The 24,922-nt window shown below is 44.2% G+C and overlaps 1 protein-coding gene across 2 annotated transcripts in view; it reads left to right on the top strand.

The window, feature by feature from the left end:
- The window catches only part of ENPP3 (ectonucleotide pyrophosphatase/phosphodiesterase 3), a 759,459-nt gene that overhangs the window by 431,577 nt on the left and 302,960 nt on the right, over nucleotides 1–24,922 (top strand). For both annotated transcript variants that reach the window (XM_069606685.1, XM_069606686.1), the window contains exons 12-13: nucleotides 9,795–9,903; nucleotides 21,997–22,128. In XM_069606685.1, the coding sequence (XP_069462786.1) occupies nucleotides 9,795–9,903; nucleotides 21,997–22,128 (241 nt within the window). The remainder of the gene's footprint in view (nucleotides 1–9,794; nucleotides 9,904–21,996; nucleotides 22,129–24,922) is intronic.

Raw genomic sequence — 24,922 nt, 5'->3', positions numbered from 1 at the left:
TTTGCGAGGTCTTTCAGTTGGAAATGTGACATCATGCATATGAAAGGCTCTGCTGCTGATAAAACAAATGTGTTTGCGAGGTCATTAAGGTGTTCCGGTTGCACAACGCTCTGTGTGTTTCTACACCTAGCCGTGACTTGGGAAATTGGCAGTGCTTGAATGTCCGCTATGAGCTGATTTCTAAATTTGGTTTGGGAGAAAGACGAAGCATTTTGGACTCCTTTCTTGAGCCTTTGAACTAAAGGTAGCCTCTGTAAAATGCAAACAAACTAGTGGTACGGCGTGCCAATAATTTATATTACACTTCGATCTCTGCTTGGGGCTAGCCTTTTGGGTGTAGCCCATGAGGGTCTATCCTGGGCTACAACCAAAAGTCCCTGGGCTATAGCCTCAGCCCCCTTTCCTCCAATCCCCTCTAGTAATGCCTCTGGTAAGGAGAACAGAATCACGAACAGGAATGGAATGGGCTGCAGTTCGTGTTGTCAAGCAGAGATGAGACATCGAACACTAAACCTCCAAATCCCAGATAGACCACAGACGAATGGTGGGGAAGCATACAATTAACTGTGAGTGAGGAGAGACTGTAAGGTAACAAGAGAGGCACAGAAACCCTCCCCAAACCAGATTGGCAACATCACTCACCACCTGCTGAAGGAAGCTGCATGGAAATAGAGCACCCTGATCACTTGGCTGCTGTCCTGCAAATAGAGATTCAAAGGGGGTGGGGCTTAGAGGGTTTTTTAACTCCTTGCACCTGTGAAACCCAGCCCCACACGAAACGACAGGCACAGATTGGCCCACAGAGACAGTGGAACCCTGGAAGCAATGTAAAGGGGAGTAAGAGCAAGGTACAGAGCACTACAAAATGGGAGCGAATGAAGAGTGAGTGTGGTTTGCAGGGGGGAGGTCAGGAGGTGGAGAGGTGAACTGAAAGACCAGGCAGAGGACCAACGATAGAGCAGAGTGCTCAGGAGTTGCTGGCTGGGTTGGAACAGAGTACAGGTGAGATATTAATTGTGAGAAGGAGTAGTACCAGTTTTATGTGGTTTAATGTGAAGAGGGGGTGTGTAAAAGGGGTGTAAGAGAAAGAAAGAGAGAGGGAGTGACAAAGTGTAGGAGGAATTAAAGAGAGACAGTGAAAGTGCAAGAAAGTATATGGCAAGAGGGTGTGGAAGGAGTACTACGAGGTAGTGAGAGATCTGTGGTAGGGTGAGTTAAAAGAAATAGGCAGAAAGAGTGTAATATTATTAAGGCACAGACTGGTAGACAGAGGAGCAAGGAGAAAAGAGAGGGCAGGAGAGCAATAAAGAGTGGAGAGTAGAGGAGAAAGGAGATTAGTAGTGGAGGGAGAGCAGGGCACCATATAAATAGAGCATGCGCAGGGCTCAAATTCATGAGAAGATGGTGAGGAGATGGGAGAATAGGGTATAGTGGAGAAGGGAGAATAGGGTAGATTGGAGAAGTGAGTAGAGTGGAGGGTATGGAATAGAGAATAGGGGTGAAGAGAGAAGAAATGATATGGGTGAAAAGAGAAGAGCAAAGAGAGCGTGAACATCGGGCGGACAGAAGATCTAGAGCTGAAAGACAACCAGAGGGAGTGAGACAGGATGGAAGGGGAGAGAGAGAAGGAGACAGAGCGATAGAGATAATAGAATAAGGGGAGTAGTGAGATCAGGGAGAGAAGAAAAAGAGAGTGATTGAGAGAGAAGGTGGACCAGCATGTCTGACATTGGCACACTTAAACAATCAGATCTCATTGAGAAAACCTAGAGATCTCATTGAGAAACCATGGGAGGTATAAGGTTAGATAATCGTTAGAAAATCCCCAGAGGGAGCCATTTGCAAAGGCAGTTGCCTTTATGCCCACCCTACCAGCTAGCTCTAGATAGTTGGTGTTACCGATCTATAGTTGCTCACCTAGGGAATGGGGAAGTCTGGGCTAGGAAGGTGGAAAGCACCCGAGAGGATGAACGAAGGATGCCAATAATATACCCAGCCCCACCCACCCCCAGCTCTGGTGCATAACATTGAATTATCTGCCTATATTTTCATTGAATGGTCCGCTCATGTTAACGCACGTCTTAAGTTGAACTGTTAAAGAATATGAACCCTTGAATTGTTTCTTGAATTCTGGGTATTCCTAAAGTGATATGCAACACTGTGCTAAGGGTGAGTAGCAGCATAAGGTTCTGCTGTCTGTGCTCGGTTTCATCTCTTAGGATCTTTAAAGCACTAATTCATTCTTGACACTGTCACTGCTTTTTTCAAAAGCTTGTGCACATACATATGCTCCTGTTTTCTTTCCACACCTATTACAGAGTTTAATATTGCGTTGTCAAATGTGCACAGACTTTAAACCCTTTGACTGTTTATCCCCTGGTGGATCAGACTGCAGAGTCAGAATTTTTTTTTGCTTCCACACAGTGTGACCTCAGGGTGCAGAGATACTTCCCACCTCCCCTGGATACAATGCAAGGGCGGTCAAAAGGTCATTGATGTCATTTCCTCTCATCAGTTCTCCTGCTTAATCTCCTTATTTATTGGTGCTACTTGGAGTGCAGCAGTCTGCCTTCTATAAAGTTATCCCTTCTCCCTTCCTCCACAAAGGGAACTCACAGGTTCCGGCTCCTGCCTGTGCCATGCTCCTGGAGTCCCTACACATACATTGTTTTATGGGGTGCTGTCCCAGCACTATCCTGCTTAACCATGGCAATTTCTTGCCCCTCCAGGAGTCTGGCCCTCCTAATGAATGCAGAAATCAACTTCTTGGCTCACCCAACACGCTTGCCCTTGCAGCCCATATGTGATGGTCCTGTTTTACCCTTTTTATACCCACATGAAACTTTAGCCACACCATAGGGGCAACCCGTTCTTGGAATTGTCAAATGGAGTTGTGGCTCCTGTTTGCCAGGCAATGAGCCTAAACGTACTAACGCAGCTAATAAAGTGCAACTAATACAGTAAGACATCGCAGGGCACCTCGGGTAGTACCTCCTAAAATGCATCTATCATGCCCCTCACCTTGACCACATGCCTTAAATGGCCTTGGTGTAGCAACACTCTTTTTCCTTTTTGCAGAGACCATATCCAATATTGTCCAATACAAATGGCTGTTTTGATTTCCTTGTCAATTACTCTATCCCTTTGTTTATTTTTTGTTCCCAAAACGTGCAATACATTGAGCACATTTGTCAAGTGATGAATGCTATAAAGGGCTCTTCTCTTGCATACAGATGACACTTTGGTTTTCGATCTACTGTGCATTGTTAAGGGCTTTTTATGATGGAAGGAATTCTGCTTAGTAACCAGGTGAATTGTAGAATCAATTTCTGTTATCAGAATCTACTGATCTTCTCTCTCACGCTAACCCACCTGAGATGTACTCTACACAAGGAACGATAGTTATGGCATCCCTCTTCAGCGATAGTGCCTTATCATTTGCTTGTAAGTTTGTATCTCCGGAGTCTTCCCGTGCCCTCGCAGAACGTTATATTCTCAAGTCTGATGCAAGTAAGTCAACCGACCCTGGGAATCCTCTTTGCGTGGGCCTTTTGTTTTACACCTGCTACCTCACCACTTAAGGACTCTCTGCCTCTGTGGGAATGTTTGGGTACTGACAGACGGTGTGTATTCAGATGTGAGCTTTTATCGCATAAACCTACCTAGGAAGCAACGTAGCACTGTACAAGTAATTTGGGGTTAACAGAGGTGGTGCAGAGGGAGGTTACAGGCTATGGAGTACAGAGGCTGTCCATTCTACAGGGGTGATATATGGCTAGGAGTAGCATGTCCCATGTGACCTGTAGGTATTTCCTGAAGATCAGAGTCTTCAGTTATGAACTGCGGGAGGATTGGAGCAGTCTTGATTGCAACAAGAATGGTGATCCAGTAGGCTGAGGCATAGCAAGAGAAGGCCTGGCTCATGGTTATCTGTTTCCATGCTTCATCCACATAGTGGTTTGGTTTCTAGAGGAGTGCACCCCACCTGAGCCCATGGGTTTTGTGGCTATTTAGGCTGGAATGTGGGCGGTAGTGGCCTTATATTTGATACAAGCAGTTAAAGAGTATCCTTGCTCGGATGGGAAGCCAGTGTAATTCTCTTAGGATGCAGAGAGATGTGGTTACATTTCTTAGTTTCCATTATGAGGCATGCAGGGGTGTATTGAGCAGCCCTAAAAGAGGCAAGAATTATGGCTGGACACAAATTAGTAGGGTGTTACAAGGTCCTTGGCCTTGAAACCCTCAGGTGGTAGTAAGGGTTTTGTCTTCTAGAGGAGTGTTAGTTGAAAATGACCTGAAGTGTGAATTGTCTTTTAGTTCAATTCTTTTTCAGGTATAACTGAGTATTGTCAGTGTTCCGGGAAGTGAGCTGTTTAGGTTGTTGAGAAGTAACGTAAGTGTTTCCATATAGGGATTTAAGATCACTGGGGAGAGTGTCGATCTCAGTGGGACTCTGCAGGTGGCAATAGGTTCCAAAGTTACCCATCTGGACTTTCCTGACATCTTGGTATTTGTCTAAGAGGTAGGATGATAACTAGTTGAGGACTGTGCCTGTAAACCCCATTCTATCTATAAGTAGGCTTGTAAATTTGACAGAGGTCAAAGAGGGACAAGAGCCAAGAGTCACCTTTAGCACTGATTTGGAGAGCATGATCTATTACATAGATAGTCGCAGTTTTCATGCTGCATCTAATTCTAAAGCCAGATTGGGAGCCACAAAGCAGACTGTGTTGGTTAATCTGATTGTGGAGTTGGTTGGCAACTGTGTTTTCAATGATTTTATCAATGAACAGAAGGATGGTGGTTAGAAAAGTTATATGGGTCTAGAGCAAATGTGTTGAGGTGTTGGAAGATTCTTGGGATAGGCATCTACTGGTCGGTCCCAGGTGACTGACAGCTCTTTTGCTCAACCCCATCTGCTCTTCCCTCAAGTTGTTAGATACCTTATAAATTGAATGAGCTGCTGCATATTGCTTACACCTTGGTGCTCGGCATATGCATCAGTTTGGACCCTTTCAAACCCCATCCCTCTCCCCCTCTGTCCTCCCTCTGTCCTCCCTCTCTTACCCTCACTGTTATTGTCTTTTCACAGGATCCTGCCTGCAAAACCCCCTTTCAAAACCCTTTCACCTCACCACAGACACCCCCACAATAGTGTTTCACCACACCCCCAACTCACCCTGTTAGTTCATAAACACCATATCTCACCTTCTCAATCTGCCCACCAACTCTCCTCCTCGCCCTCACTGTTCTCTTCTTGACAGGGGGTCTACCAACCAAACCTCTTCTTTCTACCCCCTTCTTCTTACCATGGGATCTTCCCACCCCAGTGGGACACCTCCTCCTAACCCTTGCTCCACCTCACCTTTCATGTTTAGGTCTCTCATCGTTACTAACTGGTCGCTCAGGTGGATGCAGCTACTGTATTTAAAAGTCGCTCATTCCAGCCTTTCAACCAGTTTCTGACAAGCAGGTACTCCCAACTATATTTCAGAAGTCGAGCAGTAGACCCAATGATGTTAGAGTGAAGGATGTTGCCTGTGTACAAGGTATTTGTTAGTGAGGCGAGAGTATCAGCGAGTTAGGCGTGTGAAGTTTGTCCAGGATTGTGTTATGCGCAAGGTGGGATCATAAGCTTGGTGGCACTGATTTTGATGCATCATTGTCTGTTTGCTTTCTCTCTTGGTGATGAAGAAGTTGTTAATTGAGTTACATTTTCCTGTGAACACTGGGAATACTTGGTCAGGCAATGTGTTGCAGCACTGTTTGACTGCCACAAAGAGGTATTTACTTGTGTTGGGTGTTGCAGCGTTAGTCGTGCAGTAATACAGATCTTTGACTTCACTGATAAGTGCACAGGGAGTACTGTGAAATGTTTTTACATGAGGAAGTCCTTGTGCCTTATGTTTTTTTTGTGCCAGCATTTTTCTTATGTTGTGCGTTTAATGTTAGTGATTTCTTTGGTATACCAGGGGATGGTTTAACCGCGGTGGAACATTGTTTCAGGGAAGCACATATGTTTATCAGTTCCTTCATAGTTTAGTTGAAGGTTGACAAAATGTGTCGATGTTGGGGTTTTTTGGACTGATGGGACTGGCACATTGTAATGTCTACCTGATGTTGAAAAATAGTCAGGGGTGCTGAACCTTTGGGCTGTCCAAGCTCTGACAGACACAAACAGGCAAAGTCCTTTTCTTCGTCCTTAGCTGAGGAATCCGGCGATGAGGAGACCTAGGGAATTCCAGATGTAAGGAACAGCAGGATGCTCCTGATTGGCTGGTGGAGGAGGAAAGGGGGTCATGTGACCAGGGACTCTGTTATGAGTGTGATGAAAAAGAACTGCAAAGAACAGAACAAACAAGGCCTCAAGTTGGAGGAGTTGGTGCTGGTCAAGGGACCAGGGACCCTTCTCAAAGCCTGGTGGAAAATACCAAGCCCTTAAGTAGTCACCATTTGGCGGGAAACAATGGAGGAGGCGAAACTGGTCATGTGACCAGGGTCACTTTTCTGAGCCTGGTGGAAGAGTATTGCAAGGCAGGTAAAGAAACCACACCTTAAGTAGTCCCTTTTTGGTAGGAAGTGCTGGCGGAGGTGAAGCTGGTTCCATGCCATGGACCGTCCGCTAAGCCTGGTGAAAGAGAACTTCAAGTGAGGAAAAAAGACCAAGCCTGCAAGTAGTGCTTGTACGGGCTACACTGCTAAATGTTCCTGCTTTCCATATTTTCTCTGTGAGATGGAAAGGTCTTGTTTACCACCCTAGCTTGCTAGCTTCCTAAATGGATTTCAAGCTGAAACAGAGGAGGTAGGTGTTTTTGCGTCATTGAGCAAAATGTCAGTACTTTTTCTTAAAGATCTGGAGAAATTGAAAGAAGTGAGATATTGTTAAGCATTTACAATTCCTTTAAAAATATGTTTGCAGATACTCAGTGTATCTGTAAAATATGAGTGTCTTGATCAATCGAAGGCAAAAGAGATTGTAGACACATTGCTTGCATAGATGTCGGCTATTAGGCTTTTGTGTCTGAGAGTCTGTTGTACCGGTGTGCCTGTGTCTTTTTTGTGATGTGGATTTGTTTCTGCATGCACTGGAGACACCCCTTGATCAATACTCCCAAACTAATCATCCCAGTATATGCCAATTAGGGGTGGGCGAAAATGTCTAATTCTGCTCCGCTGGAAAATTGGCAAAATGCTGACAAATTTCGCCCAATCTGCCAATTTTGCCATTGGAGCAAAATAAGCATTTTTCCACCGAAATTTCAAAAATTAAAGGAACCGTTTTGTCAATTTCGCCAATTCTGTTTCGCAGAGTGGATATTTGGCCACCCCTAATGCCAATCTCCTCTCTGCCTCTCTACCTCTCCCATGTGTCCAGTCTTGCCCCGGCCACTGCTTGTCTGGTCCTTTCTCTCTCCAACCTCAGGTTCACAATCCTTCCTTTCCCACCGGTGTGTCCAGAATTTGCCCAACCCTTTCCCGTGTGTCCAATTTCATGCCCGCAACATCTCCATGGGTCTCATCTTCCCCTGCCCCACACAAGAAGGTTCTTCCCCTTTTCTCGAACCTTCTTTAGCGAGATTCCTATTTCTGCGCCATTATGTCAGTTTCTCTTCATACATCATCCTCATGTATCTGATTTTCTCTGTGGCCTGCCATTGGCCAAGTCTTCCCCATTCCCAAGCCTGATATGTCGGATGCGACTTCCAGCACCCAGCACTCTGAATGGCCAGTGTTCCCCCCATATATGTTCAGACCATCTCCTGCCCCAGTTTGTCCATTGTTCAATTTTGGGCACCTTTGCCGTCCATTCATTACCTTAATCCATATAAAGCAATGAGGTGATTAATTATATATCACAAATCCGGAGTGAATCAGACATTCCCTCCATACGGAATGCAATCTCACAAATGCCATGCTGACGAGAGATGTGTGGGAGGGGCATCTTTTAGCGTCAACCAAGTTCTTAGGTTTGTTCAGAGAACCTTCATCCGGAAAGGGGAAACCTTCCTCAGAAAACACTTTTGAATATACCCAAAGCCTAGGCAGACGTTGTGGGAACATACTGCCTTTCATCCCAGCTCTGAGCTACAAATATGTACTGTTAGAGAATATTTTTTACATTTTCTATTCTCTTTCAATTATATTGTTAGCATGCATTCTATTGATCAAAAAAAGAAAAAAAACACAAATTCACTCACTTTTCATTAGTAATAATGGACTTTTGCACATTTGTCAAATTTTAGTTTGGGCTAGAAGGTGGCCCTTTAGCACCACCTACGGGCCAAAAACTATCGCATTGGACTAAAGGTAGGAGGGAGATGACATGCGAGGAGGAATACACAGATAATGGGTATTGTTTTGTTATTTTTCCCCCCATGGACTGGCCCTCCACCGCCCAAAACACATGCTTCTGGGATCTCTTTGGTCTCATTCTGTCAAGAGATAAAATCAAACTTTAGCCTTTCCCTGTTAGTATTATTGCTGGGAGTTAATGGTATTATAACAGCTGCAAATGGGTACTGGAGTAATACGAACGTCTTAACCAATTGTTCCTTCTGCCACTTGAATTACCTCTCTTCCATGCACTGAGGTCCTGTTAAAAACAAGCAATGACAAAACCAGCAGTTTTTGTATGATGTTCTCAATTAATCACTCTATTTTCCAGATTTTGCGATCGTATGGCCATTATGCCAGTGCCTACACAAAAGTCCAAACTGTTGGCTTTGCCAATGCTTGTTAGTTAATGGTATTGAACCTCTGTCTCCTTGGATTTGGTCAATATTGTGATTTAACGATCTCTCTTCTATATAATCACTACCAGAATTATCCGTTCACCAAACAGGTTCTGTAGACAGACATGATAACACTGATCCTGTAGGTCGCTGTTCCGATTCACTTATCGCTTGATGTGCTTTGCACCCTGAAGTAAACTGCACTGAGAATGGGTGCGTGTGGCTATCTGTTATACCCTGGAGAAGATGTTGGGGGGAGGCGAGAGTTGGTGTGCTACTGTGTACTGGTAACTTCTGTGCTCTCTCCCCACCTGTCGCCTCACCCTTGCGTGGTGCAGTTCGTTGCAGTGCATTGCGGTGAAAATATCTTGGAAACCGTGCATCCTAGGGCCCTGACCTCAAGTTTTGTTCCTCATGTGGGGACCTGTCCTTCTACGACCACTTTGATGCTTCGTCGATTTCAGGCAACCGTCTCAAATTTAAAGGTGCTGAAATCCGGGAAAAGGGGTTAGGTTTCCAAATGTCATGTAGCTAGTAATGTCTGCAGGGTCCTAACAGGTAACTATGCAAACTGTGGTGCAGATTGGTGAAAAGGTGTGGAATTGTTTAAGGAACAACCCTTCGCCAAGCCACAAACACACACATTTTGACTTGTGCTGAAATTTGTGGAACGGGCTCGGGTGTCCAAATCTCAAGTAGCCAGTAATGTCCAGAGGGTCCTAACAGGTGTGGAATCGTATAAGGAACAATGCTTTGCTAAGCCACAAAGCCACAAACACATTTTGACTTGTGCTGAAATTCAGGGAATGGGGTGGGTGTCCAAATGTAATGTAGCCTGTAATGGCCAGGGGATCCTAACAGGGAACTACGCAACATTTGGTGCAGATTGGTGAGACAGTGTTGAATTGTATAATGAATAACGCTTCGCCACCAATCTGACCACAAACAAATGCATTTTGACTTTTATATGTATATAGATTGTGTGGTCATCTCATTCGTATGTGCTATTGGTTCATTTTAGGCTTGTTCTGTTAATAACCAGAAGGGGGTGATTTTCCTCAGGTAATTCAAGCATTGCTGTTGGCTGATCGGACCGTGGGGATGCTTATGGATGGCCTGAAACAAAGGAATCTACACAACTGTGTCAATCTGATTCTATTGGCTGATCATGGTACAGTACATAATGTTTTAAGTTGCTTTTTTAATTGCACCTGTATAACCCCATCGCACTAGTTCAACTTGACTGAGTGTTGCTAAATTGTATTTCTCCAGTTAGGTGACTTAATTTACTAAATGTAGACTTAAATGTATTTAATTTGTTTTAAAGGATTTATCATATAGTCCTATTATAACAATGTTTATTCAGGGGTATTGGCATGACATGATTGGGTTTCAGTTGTCAATGGGCCTCATTACACGGTAGGCGGTAAAGCATGGCGCTATTAGCGCCATGGTTCATGCCGGTAATTTACCGGTACCGCCTTGGAGGAAAGTGAATTACCGCCCCATTCCAAGGTTAGCGGGGCGGTAATTCCCCCTTCCACCATTGCCCTTCCCCATTCCCATTTTTGCCCCATAGGGCTCTATGGGAATGGGGAAGGCGCTAATTACGGTACCGCATAATTAGCTCCACTGGTCCCTTTGCAAAAAGCAGGCGTTAAATTCCCCAACCCGCAAATGGACCTCGTAGTAAGGCGGTAAGGATTTACCGGTACCGGTAAAATACCGGTACCGGTAAACCCTTACCGCCTACCGTGTAATGAGGCCCAATGTCATTTACCTCCTGATGCTCAACCTGACTATACTGACTTCTAATATAATACAAGAAAAAGCATAATCCACCAATCAAATCCTGCCACAGATGTGCGGGTCGAAGCCTAAGTGTTACCACGTGACAGGCTTGTATATTTGCTTCAAAGTGCAATTGCCATTTTGCTTTAGTTTTCTTGTTCCCGTTCTCATTGAAAGGCTTAGCATGTGCATATAAACAAGCTGCACTGTTCTTTGGTAGAGAAAAGGAGTTTCTTCAATTGAGGGCTAAAGGTGAGTTATTAGAATGTGCTGGTTGTGCCAAACACACACACACTCTCTCATGTCTCTCTCTTCACTCTTTCTCTCTCTCTCTCGCTCTCTCTTTTTTAAAGGGACATTATGTTCCGGTTCTCTTAGGTGCTTTTCTTACTCACTGATCAGAATATGCCTCCACTACAATCACCACCCTCCATAAATAAATCATGGTAGATCCAAAGGACCACACCCAGTGCTGCTTTATCACAAATGTACCACCCCAACATGATATGGGGAAAAAGGAATGGACAAATACAAGCATAAAAGAACCACAGAGTCCCTTCAAAAATCAGTAGTCAGGCTTATGTTCTGAAAAAAGGAACTGAAAGGGCAATGGTAAACATCACAGATCATCTCCCAAGATAAAAATCACTGTTGAACCTCTCTGCTGTCAATCCTTCGGTGGATTATGACACGCTGCTAAAATGCTTGCAGGCGTGGGCCGGATTATAAAGACAGTCCTAAATGATGCGCCTCGGTTCCTGTTGAAAGAGGAATCCAGTGGCAGTTGTGCAGCTAAATCATATGATGGAGCTGGGCATTGCCAGTGCCGTGTATCGCTTATGCAAAGGGCAGTCAGTGCTAGTTGTAAGAGGATGCCTGCTGCATCAGAGCGCTGATTGATTGTGACAGGGGCTGCTCAGCTATGCATGCCAGGCGGCTTACCAGTAACAATAAGATTGTCAGTTCAGCTAAAGGGCTTCCCAATGTCAGAGTTCTGCTCGGTTGAGGGAAATTACAGGTTCTAACACAATGTAGTTGCACAGGAACCAGAGAATGCACAGAGCAGACCATCTCACCTGCTATGAATGCCTCGAATCTAACACCAAGAGGACTGACCAGATGAGTGGGCCAAAACTGTGTGGGTGAGAGACAGGAGTAGGTATTTTCATCAGGAACTAGTTGGGCGAGGCATCGCTATGCAGATGGAGGACATCTGAAAAATTGCAGGATTTCAGAGAGCACCTCCCTCCTCCCTGGATTTGCACACCCCTAGGAGACCTGGCCCACAAAGTGGACGGTCTGTTCAGCAATGCCACTAGGAAGGCAGCAAAGAGGAGGTGCTGCCAACTTGAGTCTGAGGCCAAGACTTAAAAGTGGAGACAGGTTTATAGGAGAACCTTAGGAGCAGGGATTGAGGCAGCAAAGACTTGTCTTCAGATCACAGCAGGTGCACAGGGGCGCAGGGGGCGGATGAGGGCACTTGTGTTTTTGAGGCAGCACCCAAAGCAGCAAAGACGGAGCTGTAGGTCTGAGTAGATTTTCTGAAGATAACATAGGTCCCAGAGTTGAAGGACTCGAACAGCAGAAACCTTAAGGAACAGTAATATGAATCCTATTGCAAAGCACAGGCCACATTCTGGCTAGGTAATGAACAGCAAGTCTATTGGCACAGTTGTAGGTTCCTCTATACAAGGAACTGGCCCATGCTGCAGCTTCAAGTTAGACCGCTTTCATTGCCTCTACAGAGCACCTTCAGAGCGGCAGCCTTGTGAGATCATAGAATCATGACATCAAAAACTGCCCAATGCCAAACTGGCATTCGAATATGGATCCTACCACAAGAGTGCTGATCAAGTAAGCCAGTGGAGGTAACTTTCCATTGTAAGAGGATTGCTCATGAATAATAACAGGGACGTTCACTGCAAGATTACTGACTGGAAGCACTGGCATCTGTAGTAATGAAATTCCAAGAAACTACTTTAGTGATCCAAATATTCATTACCTCACAAGTGGCAACAATGTATTTTTGTTGAAGTGGCTCAACATTTGCAACACATTGGAGTTAGACACATACCACTAAGAGGTGATTTTAATGAAGTCTTAGACCCTTTTTCAGACAGAAGCAATCAAGAGGTCCAACACTAGAGGAAAGGCAATCATGAGGCACTAAAATCACTAAAAATGAATTTAATTTAACAGATGTATGGAGATTAGAGCATCCACCCGGCAGAGAATATAGTTTCCACTCAGGAGCCCATGATGTGTATTCACGGATCGACAAAATATTAACATCCGGGAATATCAACCCCCGATCAAGATGGATATGTACCTGGACTATTCGACCAAGACAGCTTATTCCTGGAAAATTGACACATGATCATCATGAAGGACGAGGGTGTGGAAGAAGTGTTAGTACAAGAAGCTGAACAGTTTATAAAAGCTAAGAGAAATGCCAAAGTCAGCGATGATAAAGTCTGGGAAACACTTAAATGTGTCATTTGGGGGGTTCTGATGAGTCTCTCTAGCAAAAAAAATGAAAACCCAAGAACAATAATTGAAGTCACTGCGTTTTGTAGTTAAGGATTTGGAAAAGTATCTGATGGTAAACCCAAGGGAAGAGAAGAGAAAGGAACTCATTAAGGAAAAAGTATGATCTGAAAGAAGCGGTTAAGTGAAAAGGCAGAATATGTACTGTTTAGGACTAGATGCACACATTTGTAAGGTGGAAGAAGCGCAGCCGCTTACTAGCTCACTGTCTGAGTAGAATCAATGGGAACAGAGCTATCTGCCATAGAGAAACATTCTGGAGGAATTACTCAAGAGATTATGAAGGCCTTAATACTGATACTCTTGAAAACAACAGGAATGGTATTTCCAAATATATGGGAAATGTAACACTGCCAATGTAAACAGAAAAAGAAAAAGTGACTTTAGGAAAGGATTTTCCACAAATTAACTCAGGAAGGCAGTATATAGCCTTAACACATGGATGCGTCCAGGTCCAGACAGTCTTCCTGATACATTTTACAGGATAATGCCAGACAGAGTATTCAATCTCCTTGTGGATATGAATAGATTTGGCAAGAACAGAGGTATTCTCCCAGAGTCTGTATGTCATGCTATGATTTTGGTCCTGCGGAAAAAGGATAAATTACCCACAACTTTGGGGAATTATAGATCTTTCAGCCTCATCAATTCAGACTGCAAAATATTGTCAAACATGTTAGCGAAATGACAAGAGGAAGATTTACCAAGGCTAGTAAATCCAAACCAAGCATTTTGTATCAAAGGAAGACATTCAACTATTATTCATGCTGGCTTTAGAAACTCTAGCAGTAGTGAGCAGGAATAGTAACAAGATCTTAGGAGTTCAATTCAGTGGAGTAGTACAGAAGTTATGGTTGTATGCCAACAATTTACTGCTCATCCTGCAGGATCCTTCTAACTCTATACCAGTTGTAATGGATCAGATAAACATGTTTGGATGACTTTCAGGTTACTAGATACATTGATTTTAATACAAGGCCATTCCTTGTTCTATAGCATGCGTGAAAAGTGACTTGAAAATGCATGATTTCGATGGTGTCATTTAAAAATGATGTATCTTGGCATCTGGCTAACATATGACGTAAGCATGATGATGATGGAGAAAATGAAGGTGCTATTGACAAACTAACATTGGGTTTGTCTAGATGGAATTCACTAAAACTATTCTTGTGGGGCACAATGAACGTGCTGAAGATGACAGCTGCCCCTGCATCAATTACATACGAAGCATGATCCCCCTCCAGGTCTCCAGAAGCTCAATGGAAAGAATAGATACATTAGTGCAGGAGTTCTTATGGGATCATACACCCACCAGCATGAAGCTTTGGAAATAACAACTACCCTGTGGCAAAGGGGGTATGAGTCGACCCGATGTTTCTAAATATCAACTTGCTTTCATGTCAAGACATATGAGTGTCTTTTTGGAAAATTCCACGGATGAGTGGGCGAGGGGAGGCTGATATGAATAGTCCTCTAGAAGCCAGGGCTTTACTGACCACTAGAAATGGACAAAAGATAGAGATAACAGCCCTACAGAATTTAGAGGGACTGCGGGCTACAAATATCCAAACTTTGAAACCAAGATGCATTATGTACTAAGGGGGCTTCCATATGGCTCAACCCAGCTATCAGGATTACCAAAAAGCTTTTATTCTAGCCCAATCGGTACCTGGAGTAGATAAAATGGACTTGAAGATCTAGGGCCCGATTCGTGGAAAAGTGCAAATTTCTCCCGCATTTGCCGTGCGCTGAGACCGACACTGCACGTGTCTGCGCGCAGAATAAAAAATGTGCGTACTGCGTATTCATGGAATTTACTGCGTAAAGTAACTGTATTCACAAGTCACGCTTGGAACGGCCCTGACATGCCCCATACAAAGCATAAACAGCCAGAACAGCTACATTTGCGAGCTCTCCCTGTTGCGAAAACACACACCCTTCAAACAGTGTGTGTGGGGTCCTCCACAAGTAGCCCTGCATCATGGGGACCCTGCCCAGGGTCCCCCGTAACTGTTGCCTGCACCCCGACAATATGCATATGACACTTCCTAACTTGGGTATAACTCGGAATGTCTGCATGCAAAATCCCTGTAAACCGGCCCAGCACCCCATTACGCAGTGTACGCGCACCCATTAACTTTGATCGGAACCCTGTCTGCGTGCACGCACCCCTAAATCCGACATGCAAACTCACCTTCGCACTGCGAATCCTATGCGCAAGTGTACTTACACCTGTCATCGGGTGGAGGAGAGATCGAGGGATTTGCATTGGCATTTTGCAAGCGAGAGGTTGCGTGGTCACATCCATGAATACGCTTTGCTGTGTGCATTTGTTGGCATGCTGTGCACTGCCTGCGGCCCATCCAACATAACACCCACTTTTTCCCTTGTTCTTCCTCATTTTCTGAGTTCTGCCCCCTACTCTGCCCTCTGCACAGGCCTCTCCCACGCTCTGCTTGGAGTCTCGCGCAAGGCACTCGGCCGCTCGCAGATATGTGCTGAGCCTGCATGAAATCCACGCAAGTCCAAGGATTTTGCATGCAGTTTGGCGTGTAAGTACCCTATTTTCTGTGCATATATTTCCATGAATCGGGCTCCTATTCAAGAATCGAATGTGGCAATCATTTAAGCATCTGAAGGAGGCTACAAAAGGTCTCAAACACTGTACACATGGAGAACGTAGAACTCTGAAAGCTGCAATGTCCTCTATAGAGCGGTTTGCTAACTCAGATATAAAAGAATCTGTTACACAATTGGGTAGGCAAGATCATATGACCTCAGCAGTCTATAAACTAATAAGTGGAGTTTTGAAGTGGAATACCTTGCTCCTAGGCTCATGGTCGGTGGAGTAACTTTGCTGAAAATGCGGGGAGGGGGCATGACATCTCAATGAAAGGGGCCCCTGCCAAATGAGTGGAACAAAATGGTGTGGGACAAAAGTTGGGGGGACAAACACCCTTGCCCCCCCTCAAATTACACCCATGGTTCAAAAGCCTTACTTCAGAAATGACTGAATTGAGATGGGAATCGAGCTGTAGAAATATACGCAGGATGTCTTTAAATTCGCGTGAACGAGCAAGGCACGCAGATCACGTTGATAAATAGAACGGTATACAGTGTTTATAATGAACAATAAGTAACGAATGACATTTATAATGAAACAAAAATAATGAAAAATATCGAATTTATTAAAGAGAATGTATGTCAGGGTGGGGTAAAGGAATACATCTTGTGGGGAGGGGGTTGGGGTGGGTTTTTAGCAAGGGGAAACAGGGTTTTGAGAGGGAGACCGTTCTGATAGTGCCCAATATATGCCAGCATTCAACTGTAAAAGGGTCTTCATACTAATTTTGCCTAATATATGCCACCATGCCCCTATAAAGACATCTTCATGCTGCTCCTGCCCAAGATAGGCCAGTGTGCTACTGCAACAACACAGGTTCAAGCTCGTTGCAACCAATAGATCATTCCCTTTATGAAGACAGACCCAAATGTAATACATTTTATATGGTCCACATATTAATTACACAAAGGAAGAAGGTTTTTGATATAACATTAGTAGAACGCCTCTCGCCTGACGCAATGGAAACAAGACTAGCAACACAGGGGCTAGGCAAAAAGAGAACATACGATCTAACCATATGTGACTTCAACAACTTGCAATGGTATGAGTGGCTTCAAGAATGAGAGCGATCATGCCTGTCAGTGCAGTTCCAATGTTATCCTCAGGCACCCATGAATAGATAGAGACATGGAAAAAAGAGACATTAGTTCTAATTACATCTTTGTAACCCTATTTTAGAGAAGCAATTAAAGACCCTAGATGGCTAGTGGTGTTCCACCTATCCAGCAGAACTCTATTGGTCACAGTTGGATGGCTTTTATTTTTTTATATATCTTCATGATATATGTCTCTTGTGTGATCATGCATGGATGGGTGATCAGATGATACATGCAAGCTTTAAAGGCCAGATTACGAGTTTGACAGTAAAACATGGAGTATTTGGAAATACTGCATGTGTTACTGCTCCTCCAAATTCCAAGTTTCAAAACTGAAACTCTTCAAATCCACCTACGTGTGTGTGGTGGTGATTATTGCAACACAAAATCCTCCCGACATGTGATATTACTACATGGGTTCATGCCACATGCAGTTACATGGCATTTTCCCAGAGGACTTCAAAATGGGAAACAACTAAATAGTCCACTTGACTTGCAATCATGCATACACCTCAAGTTACTGCATGCTTACCACATACGGTAATGCTGCTACTGTTTGGCAGTATTTCTGTGTCACATGCCTCCAAACTTATAATGATGCACAAATTGTTTTGAAAACAAGCGGGGGTCTAGCCAATCTTTTATTCTCGCTTTGACGCACACTCGTGTAGTGCCCCAGGTCCCACAAATACAGATCAAGGTGTTTGGTTCCAGTACCAACTACTGTGAGACTTTTATTGTGGAGAGGTATACTTAATAAGGCATACAACTCTGACCTGTGGGGTTGCTCTGGGTAGGTGGCACACCTCTCAGTGTAAAGGATCTTGTGTTGTCTCTCCAGATTGGGATGCATGGCATTAGAACCGAGAGCTCTTTGCTCCGTTTAATTTGTCTATCAATGGGCGACTGATGGCGATATTGAAACTGTTGTCAATATATGCCAGCATGCCACTGTTAGAGCACAATGTCATGCTGGTTGTGCTCAATATATGTCAGTATTCAACTGTAAGGACACACTGTCATGCTGGTGCAGCTCAATATATAGCAGTACTGCAGGGGCAAATCATCATAATGTCTGTGCCCACAATAAAGGCCAGCATTCACACTGTACATTTTCATCACGTTGCCTGTGCCCACACGTTATACTGCCATTGCTTCCGTAAGTCATTATCATGTTGCCTGTGTGAACTGTGTATGCCCTCATTGCCCTGTATAAATCGTATATGTTCCCACACAGTACCCCTCATACACAAACACACATGTGCACACTTTCACAAGCATACCTATCCTCTATGACATTAGAACACCTGCTCTCAGGCACAGTTACATCCGCTCTCTCACGCTCTCTCTCTCACACACACACACACCACACACACACACACACACACACACACACACACACACACACACACACTCTTTCTCTCTCTCTCTCTCTCTCTCTCTCTCTCTCTCTCTCTCTCTCTCTCTCTCTCTCACCTACATACACTGGCAGCAATTTCCTCCTGTTTCCTGCTCGACTCACTCAGTATGCCAATGAGCATGGCAGCACCAGAACGTCTGACATCAACAGAAACAGGCAGAGAGCCTCGCTATGCTAGACCTACCACCTGCTGGACTGGGCTAGGGTACCTGCCCTGACTAAAAGGGGACTGACCTTGCATAGGGTCCTTGCCTTAATCCCCTGCCCTCTCCATGCTTCAGTACAGGTTGGACTAGAGGTGTGCGGTCTGATCCTTGGCCTGTGTGTAAGACAGAGTGGGGGAGGGATCTAGGTCTTAATTCAGCAATGAGGACACTCCAATGTTAGCACCCCATCGCTCCCACTTGTCCCTGGCTTGCGAGAACTGCTCTGCAATCCTGGGAGGAAGCTTTCTTGTGCATGTGTTCTGTGGATGGCTCCTCCAGCCATCCCCAGCACACACCCACAATACAGGGAGACACTACCCATGAGTGCGAGGGCCATGCCAGACCTCCTGCCACTCTTGGGCATTGTTTCGCTTACTGTACCACCTGATAGGACGTGGGACACTGCCGCCACCACCCTAATGGGCCAGTCTACACTGCTGCAGTGTTGATCCAGGTCGTATGTTTTCCTGATTAAAGAAAAAATTCGATCAGTTCTATTTGATAGCCTTTAAAAAAAACAGTGTGGTAGATGGGAGGTGTCAAGATGATTAAACATGATGATGAGCAGGAGTCGGCTTGACTTTGCTTCAACAAACATCATAGATCACCCTCCCTTTTATGTGTCAGTGGGCCGGTCATATAAGGGAAGGGATGGTCTATGCTAACTCTTTGGTGAAACTTGACGCACATTCCCTGTTCCTCATTCATCCCTAGTAAAATAAGAAATTGTGTTTTGAAGTTTCCATGGATGTTAGCTTTGTTAGCTCTGTTCTGCTTTGGCACCTGCAGCTATTCTAAGTGTCTTTATGGGCGAGGGACATAGAGCTGACAGACCTGGACAAAACTGGGCAAGTGTGCATACAAACTAAAATGTAGGATAGGAATACATGGATGGGTAAATCAACAGTTAAGTTGGGACTCGAATGAGATGCACATTTGTGAATATGTGCACATGTTTGAACATCCCTCTATCTGTCCATGATCCTTCCTTTCTCTACCCAATGCCCATCCGTCACAGAACTGCAGTGAAATGCGAGGCATAGGGAGAGAAAAGAAATCAGCTTTAGAAATGAGTAGCCACAGAGGGCAATCTTCCTAACGCTATAGAAAAGAAGGGCATAGGACATGGTAACCGAGTCTCTGCTCTGAGATGGAAAGAAAAAAACCTAACAATTTAACGCAGAAACTGAGCATCAGGGAGAAAGTTCATTAGAATCCCAGACTATTAACATTGGTTGACCCAGATTCTTCAGATGTACAAAGACCTGTTTTAATGAACTCTCTCAATCTGTCCCAAAAGAAGCATTATATGAGTCACTTATGTTTGTGGATTGCCTACCACTGTCACCCATGGTTGGCAACTTTAGACCGGGAGAACACCATAGGCGTCGAAAGGATTTTTCACCTTCATGTGGCTTTATAAGATCCAAATGCAGAACCGTGGTGATTGTTCACAAGCTAATGGCAAAATATAGCAGACCAAGGGCCTCATCACGAGTTTGGCGGTAACCGTTAAAAGCGGCGGTGCATTTAAGGGTCCGCCATATCATTGGGTTGTTGGATTTACCCCCAGCTCTGAGCTGGGGCCAAATCTGCAGTGGTTTTGTTGATTTTCAGCGCTATTACTGGAGGTAATATCACCGAACATTCCCCATTGGTCCCAATGGGGAATGGAAAATTCCCAAATGGGCCCAATGGGGAATGGGGGCTTACCATTCCGCCAAACCTGTGATCAAGCGCTAATAGCGCAGGGGGGTTTGGCAGTAGGGCTAATAGCCCCAGCAGTAATACCACTGGGGTTAGCGCCCAACTCGTGATGAGGCCCCAGACATAGACATTTGGGTAATGGCTGTTGAATAATAAGCCAGGAGGATAGTTTAGTAGCAACACGTTTGTCTGAGAAGCAAAAACGACCCATGCTCGAATCCTGAACCTGTCCATAGAGGCTAGTCTGCAGTATTAAAGTACATTATAAAAGATTAATGTATTAATCAATCTATGTTGAAGAGGGAATGCCTGTATGTGGACCCCTTGTAAGCTGCTTCCAGAGGCCCAACCTATAACTCACAGATAGAACCCAATGGGCCTCATTACGAGGTTGCCGGTCCGGTAACAACGGTACTGGCATGCTTGCCGGTACCGTTGTTACCGGACCGGCAAACTCCGAGTTGTGCCGGGGGTGCATTTCATTCTGCCAGGTCTGCCCAGGCTGAATGCAAGGCACCCGCGAGCACAGCATGCCTGTAGCCAATGAGGCGTTGCTTGCCACTTTGTGCAGAGTGGAAGTGTCCTAGGAGTTTGAGCTCAGCTGCTTTTGTCAGGGTTGAGATGAACTGATGGAATATGTTTCTGTAACAGCGTGGAGCAGCAAGAAATGGCACAAAAGTATTAGCGTCAGTAGCTAAGAAGCAATGGCTCAAGCAATTCCATTGCACATTTAAGTTATCAATTTTGTTGATATATCATCTTTTGATGCTGGCCGAGGGAGAAAAGCAACTGTCATTGCAGTGGGCAGAGCAGTAGAAAGAGGCTGATGTGATCCTTACTGTTTTCTTCTCTGGTTGCTTGTAGATCCATTGCTGACAAATTGCCCACCTCCCGCCTTCACTGTTGCTAGCTCCCCACACCCTTATTTCTTTGTTCCACACACCTTGTTCTTTCCCCTATGATTGTAAAGTGCTCTGTTGCTTCCCGAAGCCAGGTCTGCGCTCAATCACAACCCTACGAGGATGCGGCCAATTGGAGGGAGTCAGGATTTATGAGTGATTTTTGGGGAATCCAGTTGTCCACAGAATGAAGTGATATTTGCACTGTGGGAACAATTTAGTAACAGGTTTGATTAGCAAAATTATTTAATACATGCCATCCCCACAAAAGAGGGAATCTAATAAATGTGAAGCAGCAGCAAGACTCTGAAGTTTCACCAAATACATTAGGAACGGGACGCCATCTTCTGCTCATTGACTCTAAGGGCCTCATTGTGTGTTCGGTGGTGACAATAACAATGTGTTATTTTGATTGGCTCAGTATCACTTTACTGTGGCTGATGTTTCCGTAGCCAATCTTGGCACAGGTGTTCTCTCGTTGTGTGCCGTGGGGCATGCATGCAGCCCGCTTTGCTTTTCACTCCACTTCCTGTTTTGACAAGAGTTTGCCTGCCTTCTTAACTTTATTTAAGAGGAGAAGAGTTCCATATCACCCCTTCTCCACCTTCATAATAACCTCTTGTTTTAACACCCAATTTATCAAGGGTGATTTATAAGCTACTGCTTGGAACAAGACTGATGGGCTTTGGTAAGGTTTTCTGTCAAACGTAGCTCCCTGCTACCTTGTTTCTATAAAAAGGACATCAGAAGTAAATGACCTGCCTCCAATAATATCAATTGACTGAATACTTTGATTCATGTGACTGTAAATAAATAGTGCAATTAGGTCTTGTACTAATGCCCGATATTAAATCTCTTTATTGATGGAGCATTTTGTTCCCAATCATTGATCTGAAATGACCATTAAATCATCTATGTACTTTCCAGGATGGGAATTCACTATTTTAGGGTTTCCTGCTTTTGTTTTGATTCAGGGATGGATAAAACCTACTGTGAACAGCTGGAGTACATGACTAACTACTTTAGCAACATCAATTTCTTCCACATGTACGATGGACCGGCTGCACGCATTCGGGCCAGGAACGTGCCTCAAGACTACTTCACTTGTGAGTATTTCCCTTAATAAGTTGTAACGGGGTGTCAACAAGCTGCACTCAGACGATGTGAGAATATTCAAGGGTGTTTATTAGTTGATTTACAACAGTAGTGAACTTGGTTAGAATCAAGTAATGTTCATGGAAAAAGGGCTTTGGATGTTGCCACTAGGCCCGTCCCTCTATCTCTTGTCTCCCCTAGGTTATCCAAACTAGCTCAGGTGTCCATAAACCCTGGTTAGTGCTATGGCTTGGTAACCCATACTGTCTCTTTTCTTTGGGCTAATGCTGCAACGGTTTCCCTAAAGCATTGGCTTACTGACTCCCTCAGTTACTTTTTAATCTATCCCTACACTATTCCTGCTGGTATTAGGTAATATCCCCACCAATAATATCGCCATATATATGGTTGTGTGGTAAGTCCACAGGCGATATTATTAGTGGGAATAATTTATGGGGATATTTTTGTGGGGATATTAACACATGGAACCTTCCTGCTTAGTCCTCTAGAGGGAATAAGGGCCAGTGACTTGCATTCGCTCATCTGGAAGCATCCAGGCTGATCACACGCAGTCTCACCTTGTCCTTCCATCCTACCTTCTTGTCCTCCTCACCGAACTTCTGACCCTCCGATGTGTAACAGTTCATTGAGAGGCCACGCTCAACATGGGGAGTTCGTTCCCTCCCCACTCAAGGTGTCACACAACAAACTGTTTAACTGATTCTTTTATTCAACCCTACTTCAGGCACATATCATGCCCCTTGGGGGGCCATGCCCCATGAGCTAACAATGAGCCAGGAACCAGGCCAGTGTACAGGAAATATATTTGTATTTATTTAAATTTAAAGTAATAGAAATTTGCACAAAAATGTCAAACACCACTTTATCTGTGGCACAACACAATAAACTTCTCTCAACATAAATAAATCAGAAAAGTGAGTTGAAAATAACTCAAATCACAATTCTTTACTTTCTACAAATTTCACTTCAAGAAATAATTAGCGCTGGTCAGTGAACACATTTATAGATGTAGTGCTGCACAATTTCGATGTTCCTGTGCGCCTCAAAAGCTAGCAGTAGGGTTTCAAGGTTGGTACAAATACATACAGCAATTATGATTTCACCCACACTTTTGGTTTAAAATAAACACCGGGTGATTTAGCAGTTTGTTTTTTAGATTCCCCTTACTTTGGTCTGTATTGGGGAAGTCCAATAGACAAATTGGAATGATTTGGGGGATTTTTGATTTAAGACCCCTCCAATGAAAGGCTTGTATAGGGGGACGTTGGACAAAGAGATTGGACTTATTTAAGGGTCGACAGGACAAAAAAGGATTATCCAATTAAATTAAAGGCTATTGTTTTACAGCACACACTGGGAAGTGAACTTTGTTAATTTCAAATTTTAACATAAATTACCCTGTAGTGGTCCACCAAATGGGGAATTAATTAAATTAATATTTTTAGTTAAATAGGCTAAGGATCTAAACAGTTTTATCCCCACCAACCCCTATAAAGGGAAAGGATTTAAGGCATGCAGACTTCCCACCTTTTGGTTTCCCAGGACTCAGCCCTACTTACATAGACATCCTCTGTTTAAAGTGCAGGCCAGACAGCTGCAGGTCAGGACCATCTGGAAAGAAAGGGCAGGAGTCTAGTCACTCCACTCTCAAGGATGGCCTCCTGCTCTCCACCATAGGACCCAGTCAGCATTTAGGCCTTCCTAACAATAGACAACTCCACCCAGATGCAATCTCCTCTGGTGTTTCTTTGCAGCTGTCAAATTGTAAGTTGCATCAGCACTATTTTGATGGTAAATTTCAGCAGCCCTGTCTCTTCCTCCTACTACAGTCCCCTTTATATAGCAGTTACAATCTTGGGTTGGCGGGTACCCTGCAAGAAGTCACACAAATAGGATTGGACAGTTACCCTTCTCTCTCCTCCCAAGCCCAGTCTCCAAGTCAGGATTGCTTTAGGGATCTGGAGCAGATATATGGCACCTTAATGTACAAGCCCCATTTGTTCTCATGTCACCTTTTTGCAAAATTCTAGTTATGTGGCAAAAAATAATGATCTTTCTAATAACTACCATATAATACATATTTTCCGATTCAGCTAATCATGGGGAATGAAATAAGATGACAGCCAGGTCTGCACCGTGTTGTGTGGCCGTGTGGCCATTTTCTGCTATTTCCTCAGAAAACATAACAGTTCTGAGCATGTAATTTCCTACCCATATTCCTAATGTTACTCTTCACCAGTTCAACAACTCTTACATTCGGGACATTTCCAGATCAGCCAGGAACCTAACTTAACTGGCGCGTACAATTCCCTAATTCATAGGTGCATGAATTTTACATATCCAAAATCGCCTGGAAATTACCTAAATTTATTTTACATAAATTGAAGAAAATCTGCCTTATGGTTGCTGGGAAAGGGGTTATAATGGTCCTTTTAAATTAATAGTTTATTTGTATGTTCAGCCAATGGGAGATCTGCTTCATCCAGCCATCTTTCTCCCTGGGCCAGCCTGTGACCAGAGTTTTTTTTATGAGTCTCTTTGAAGTTGGCTGTTTGCTCTTTGAAGTTGTAGCCCCCAGTCTTCACACCTTTTAGTCATGCCTTAGCCAAGGGGGAACTGTCCTGCTATCATTGCCTTCAAAACTTCCAAATCTGGAGAACACTGGGATGTCTACACCTTTAGCAGGACACACTTTTTTGAAAATGTAATTAGCTGGGGTTGTAACATCCACACTTGCAGTGGGGGATTTCTTTGTGAAGTTTGCCCACCCACAAGCTAAAAGGG

Source organism: Ambystoma mexicanum, chromosome 4p (genome assembly GCF_040938575.1).
Source record: "Ambystoma mexicanum isolate Mex_15411 chromosome 4p, UKY_AmexF1_1, whole genome shotgun sequence".
Lineage (NCBI taxonomy): Eukaryota > Metazoa > Chordata > Amphibia > Caudata > Ambystomatidae > Ambystoma > Ambystoma mexicanum.
Note: the sequence above shows the minus strand (reverse complement) of the source record. Positions and strands in the feature narration are given on the sequence as shown.